This window comes from Nicotiana sylvestris, chromosome 3 (genome assembly GCF_000393655.2).
Source record: "Nicotiana sylvestris chromosome 3, ASM39365v2, whole genome shotgun sequence".
Taxonomy (NCBI): domain Eukaryota; kingdom Viridiplantae; phylum Streptophyta; class Magnoliopsida; order Solanales; family Solanaceae; genus Nicotiana; species Nicotiana sylvestris.
This window is the reverse complement of record NC_091059.1, coordinates 96,754,823-96,761,217: the sequence shown is the minus strand read 5'-3', so window position 1 is coordinate 96,761,217 and position 6,395 is coordinate 96,754,823. Positions and strand designations below refer to the sequence as shown.

General features: G+C 41.1%; 1 protein-coding gene across 1 annotated transcript; it reads left to right on the top strand.

Annotated features, from left to right (window-relative positions):
• The first annotated feature begins 1,002 nt into the window (after positions 1 to 1,002).
• LOC138887712 (uncharacterized) lies at positions 1,003 to 4,353 on the top strand. The gene is made up of 2 exons (XM_070169490.1): positions 1,003 to 1,117; positions 3,824 to 4,353. The coding sequence occupies exons 1-2, from the start codon at positions 1,003 to 1,005 to the stop codon at positions 4,351 to 4,353; spliced, it is 645 nt and encodes a 214-aa protein (XP_070025591.1).
• The last annotated feature ends 2,042 nt before the right edge of the window (positions 4,354 to 6,395 follow it).

Genomic DNA, 6,395 nt, shown 5'->3' with positions numbered 1-6,395 from the left:
TTAATATGAAAATTAAAAAATGTTTATTATTGTTTATCTTTTATTGGTCCGAACTACGCAAGGTCTGATTCATGCGGGGTCATGATACGTAGGCAATCTCCATAAGATTCGACCACCACTGGAAAAATAATGAAAAAAAAGAAGAAAAAAAAGAAGAAAAATAAAGGAAAGTGTGGGAGATTTTCAAAGGGGCACAATTACAAGGTGCATTGTATCTCTGATATATGATTATCTGTCAAATGCCCTAACACTAACGTGATGGCTTCACTTTGCTGTTGTTCATATATAGAAAAGTGGTTGGTTGTGGTCACTCCTCCCTGCAAAGCAAAATCAAAGGACAATGGCTCAGAACCGCAGAACCGAGTGGGTCGGTACTGATGACCGACAACAATTGGTCGAACGGAACAACGGGTTGGTAGAAGAAGTGAAAATGCTGAGACAGCATGTGGAAGACATGTATCAGGCATGGATAACTGGAAAAGCACCACCCCCTCCACCGTCAAGCCTCTTGAACTCTGTCATTACCCAAGCACCCAACACCATAACGGAAGTCCCCCATACTCTCCATCCCAACCCACTTATGACAGCTTTCCCAGCTACCCGAGTAGCTCCATCACTCGTCCACGCTACTCCCCTCCTCAATGCTACTTCTCTCCACGAGATTCCCAAAGACGGGCTTCACTTTCCAAATACCTAGCTCCACAGAAGGCCTATCCACCCTCACAAGCCTACCGGAAGCCCCTTGGATCAGGTTTCCGGCCCAATCAAGCATTTAGGAACGAGAGGTTGCTGAAACGAGGAAAGGCTCTCACCCCTATCGGAGTATCTTATGCAAGTATGTTTGAAAGGCTAAGGCATGCTGGCTTGATTGAGCCACTCCCCGCATATACTCTAGATCCACATGCAAGAAACTTTGATCCAGCAGCATGATACGCATACCACTCCAATGTCAGAGGACATAGCATTGAAGACTGTCGTTCCTTGAAAAAGGAAATAGAAAGAATGATTCAGGAAGGGGCAATTGTGATCAATGACAGTGACAGGGAGCACGCGAATCCTCTTGAGAACTCGCTGACCGAGGTTGAGGATGTTGAAGCTAGTAATGGTCTTGGCAGTAGTAATGCAAAGCTCAGTGGCTAAGATGCCAGGTTTGATAATTGGGAGGGCGCTTCGTTCCTTGGTTATCAAGAGAGAAGTTTTTTATGGTTTATTTTGTTGTCATTTCTGTTGACCGGATTATTCTTAAGGTTGTAATCCGGATATTGTCTTGTGTCAAACCTTCTTATCTTTCCATTTTGTCATTCTGGCCTGTTTAAGTTTTGTCCAGTTTGTTTTAGGATTTTATTCTGGTTTGTTTTGTTTGTCTTGTTATTCAAACCATTTCACCGGTAGTCTAAAGCAAATCCGGTCTTTTATTGTTTCCAGGCATCTTTTTGTTTAGTCCTTTTATCATTTTTGTCCAGCGTCGATTCTCGTGACATGACATGCGCACACAGTTTGGGCCTAATCTTAAAAGTTAATCATAAAACCCCAAAAAGGTGATCAGAACATTTAAAATAAATAAGGACGGTTTGAGATTATTCAAAGCTCGAGTCATATGGAACTGGGGCAAGTAAAACATAAAGAAAATCGTTAAAAACAAGATTCGCCAAATTGGCATGAGGGTCGTTCATGATAATGAGAGTGTCGCCCAACGGTGCTTTAGAAATGACAAATGAAAAAGCAAATGTGAATATAATTGTCAAGTCCAGCACCATCAGAAGAGACTGCAAATCCTTGTTTAATTGTGTTGTTTGCAGTTGACATGTTTTGAAGACTGGAATGACGAAGGCATTTTGTTCTGCTACCTAAACACTTTATCCTTCGTTACCCCTTTTGAGCCTTGTTTATTTCTTTGATACCCCTCGTTCGGAATCAGTAGCAACGACTAGAAAACGCAAGCATGACAGGTAAAGAAAAAGAAACAAAAAAGAAAGAAAAGAAAACAACAAAACGAAAAAAAAGAGAGAAAAGAAAAAGAGAAAAGAAAAGAAAAATGATAACAAAAAAAACAAAAAAAAAACAAAGGAAAGTCAAATGAAAAAAGAGGAATTGGGAACTACGTTTGACCTGATTCCTCAAAGAAGATACGTAGGCGCTTCACGGCTCGGTCATAGAGTGCATAATGTGCATAATGTGCATAGTATGCATAATGTAACATAGTATAACAAAAATAAAAAATCCCCAAGCAAGAAACTGGGGCAAGGGTTGCGTTTGTTGTAAACAAATATTGTTCCGAAGGTTGTAATTTTGAACCCCAAATTGATTTGTTTTTTGAGACTTTAATACCCTTTCTTTCTAGCCTATCCAAAAACCCACATTACGGTCCAAAGAAAGACCTTCTGACCAGTCTTCAAAAGATGCCACGTCAGACAAATGAGAGTCTTATCGGTGAACATAACACTCTGTTCCACAGCAGAAAGGACTCTAATCCCCAGCAGAGAGAGTCATATCGGCAACACTCCAAATCCCTAGCTGGAAAGTGATACAAATGAGAGAGTCTTATCGGTGAAAAATCTTCACGGACACCATAGGGCGATGAAAGCTGAGAGAAAAACCAAAATGAGAGAGGCTTGATAGTGAAAACCCTTCGGGCACTACAAGTCGAATAAGATTGAGAATCAGATGAGGAATCGCCAAATGAAATTTATGCCAAATATGACAGTTGAGCGACCGTGCTAGAACCACGGAACTCGGGAATGCCTAACACCTTCTCTCGGGTTAACAGAATTCCTTATCCGGATTTCTGGTGCGCAGACTGTAATATGGAGTCATTCTTTTCCTCGATTCGGGATTAAATTGGTGACTTGGGACACCCTAAATCTCCCAAATGGCGACTCTGAAATAAACAAACAAATCCCGTTTCGATTGTCCTTAAATTGGAAAAACTCCATGTACCCTTGCGGGGGCGGAAAAAGGAGGTGTGACACTTCCTACTCCCCCATTTTTTTCTATGCACTCGCATTCTTCCAACGTTGTATATGAGAAAGTTTGCTTTTTAGTCCCTACCTTGCCTGTCCCCAGTGGCACCTCAAAGAATTTAAACACTCGCGTAAGCAAGAACCCGTAGGGAAGGTCATAATTACCATCTTTGAAGGTGGCGACCTTTTGCATGTGTTCAATCATAATAGCAGGTAGGCTCAAAGGAGTAAAGCTATCCAGTTGCTCCATCAAGAACAAGTCAGACTTAGAAGTCACTAACCGCCTCTCAGCTCGAGGCAATAGAACTTTGTTTACCAATTCGAATAGCAGTTGATAGACAGGGAGTAGCGCTTTCTTATGGATCTGGTCCACCTTCTGGTTTGCATTGTCTTTACCATGGCATTTCTGAAGTTAAACTGACACACATCCTTTACACTGGATACACCAGCTGTAGGAAATTTGAAAATCTCTCCAAGCAACTTTACATCGAACACGATATCCACTCCATTCACCAAAGCACAAATGTGGTCTGTCTCAACGGGAAAGAGTCTAGCAAAGTCAACACATTTCATTCTAGTGGTAGTTACCTATTCTTCAGAGCGGTTAACTAATATTTACATCCGTGAGATCGTACGTCTTCACGGTGTGCCCGTGTCTATCATTTCTGATTGAGGTACGCAGTTTACCTCGCACTTCTGGAGGGTAGTACATAGTGAGTTGGGCACACAGGTTGAGTTGAGCACAACATTTCATCCCCAGACAGACGAATAGTCCGAGTGCACTATTCAGACAATGGAGGATATGCTTCGCGCTTATGTTATGGATTTCAGGGGTTCTTAGTACCAATTCTTGCCATTTGCAGAGTTTGCCTACAACAACAACTACCAGTCGAGCATTCAGGTGGCTCCCTATGAGTCATTATACGTGAGGCAGTGTCGTTCGCCAGTTGGATGGTTTGAGCAGGGGGAGGCTCGGTTGTTGGGTACAGATTTGGTGCAGGATGCCTTGGAGAAGGTCAAGATTGTTCAAGATTGCCTTCGCACAACGCAGTCTAGGCAGAAGAGTTATGCCAATCATAGAGTTCGTGATGTTGTATTCATGGTTGGAGAGAGGGTATTGCTTTGGGTTTCACCCATGAAGGGTGTGATGAGGTTAGGAAAGAAAGGCAAGTTGAGCACTAGGTGTATCAGACCCTTTGAGATTCTTGAGAGAGTGGGTGAGATGGCCTACAAGCTCGCACTGCCACCTAGTTTATCAACAGTTCATCCAATACTTCATGTACCTATACTCCGGAAGTATCATGATGATCCGTCCCATGTGTTAGATTTCAGCTCTGTCCAATTGGATAAGGATTTGACTTATGAGGAGACGCCGGTGGCTATTCTAGCCTGATAGGTCCAGTAGTTGAGGTCTAAGAGTTATCCTTCAGTTCGAGTGCAGTGGAGAGGTCAGCCGATCGAGGTAGCCACTTGTGAGTCCGAGTCGGACATACAGATTATATATCTACACCTTTTCACCAGTCTAGGTACTTTTTTATTTCCGTTCGAGGCCGAAAGTTTGTTTTAGAGGTGGAGAATGTGATGACCCGATAGGTCATTTATAGTTTAAACCCTCAATTCTATGTTTCAAAACCTCGATTAAGCCTTTATCGATTTGCGTGCGCAGTCCGTGTCTTTTCCTAGAAGGTTTTTATATGAAAATTGGTTAAAATTTGAAATCGTGCTTTAAAAATTATTTGAGTTGACTTCGGTTGATGTTTTGAGCAAACAGATCCGGATCAGACGTCTGGTTAAGATGGAAGTTCTTAAGTTTCTTCAACATTTTCATTCGTTTTGGCGTCCGATTCGTAGTTCTAGGTGTTACTTTGGTGTTTTGATCACACGAGTAAGTTCAAATAATGTTTTTGGACTTGTATGCATATTTGGTTTGGAGCCCCGTTGTCACGCCCCGAGCCTGGGGGCGAGATCGGCAATCGGTGACTCATCTATCCTTGCATACCAACTTGCGACTCAGGACTTCTAGACGCGGAAACTCTGAAGGACAGGGAGCTTACCGATAAAGCTAAACTCGGGCAAACACCTATTGAGGAGGTCTACCCATCTATCTATCTGAACCTGCACGTATGAAATGCAGCGCCCCTAGAAAGGGACGTTAGTACGAAATAATGTACCGAGTATGTAAGGCAATATACTGAAAGCTGAAACTGAACTGATAATATAATAACTGAAAGCAACTGGGGGTCAAAGATAATTCGAAGGTATGCTCATCTGCTTATACTAACTCTGTTATCTCAATATAGTAAGTAAAATAGCTGTCCGGCCTTATAAGGCCAGGTATATATATACAACTGCTCTGCCGTAGTAGGCTTGCTCATAGGCGCTCGACCATACTAGGCTCTGTATCTCGACCAACTAGGCTCGCTCATAGGTGCTCGACCACAGTAGGCTCGTTATATAACTTACCATCTAATTAGAGGTTGCCCAATAGGGGCCTGGCCATCGATTTTAGCTCGATGGTAACGAAAATACTTTTAATACTGTATGTATAAACTCTCTTCTCTCTTGACTGGAAGAGGGAAATACTCAATTGAATATGAAGTCCCGATAAGGAGAATATTGTAACTTACAAAACTAGGAAAATATACGCAACTTGCGAGACTAGAAAAATATGCGTAAATTTCGGAAAATGAATTGTTCTTTATGCCCCGTTATCAAACTTCTGTAATGACGAGATCATGCAAAATGAAATAAAGGCTTAGCCTTAACATACCTGGAGTAGGGAAAAAACCGTATGATGTTCTTGAAAAAGGTTACATCGTACTCCCTTAGAATCGCAAAATTTTACGTTGCTAAATCTTGTTGGAATAGTTTGGTTAAGAAGATTGCTAACATTTTCTCCCTTATAATTGTAATTCCTTGGTGTTGAGAATATTAGGAATGATTTTGCATCTGATTGAAAATGTCTTTGAGAATGAATTTTTGAAGAGTTATCATAATGATAATGTCTTTCCCCCACTTTAATTGAAATCTCCTTGATAATGGTAAGTCTTGGAAATGTAGTAAAGGTGTAACTATATGCCACCTAATAAGAAATGAATCATAGTCATTTCCTTTGGGTGTGGCTTACTGCCACGTGGGGATGGGGAAAAATGTAATCTTTATCCACTTATTAGGTAATTAGGCAATGTCCTGTTACCCGCATAATTAAGAATTGTCTCAAATTACCTAAAATTTTACTTATTTTAAATACACTTTATACATCTTACTATTGTACCTTATATGGTACTAGTCCATAAATATTGGGTCTTATCGCTCGGCCCGTATTTTATCCCAAATCGACAACCTTCAATAAAACACATTTTCTTTAATTCGTGTACCCTTTCCTTCATGGAATTTACTTATTGCTTGTTATAAATAGCATAAATACGCCAACCT

What these genes read in the sequence shown, in the direction of transcription:
- LOC138887712 (XM_070169490.1), top strand. Translation starts at nt 1,003, where the DNA reads ATGATTCAGGAAGGGGCAATTGTGATCAATGACAGTGACAGGGAGCAC. An exon ending in TAGTAATGGTCTTGGCAGTA is followed by an intron (nt 1,118 to 3,823) that starts GTAATGCAAAGC and finishes TGCCATTTGCAG; the next exon opens with AGTTTGCCTACAACAACAAC.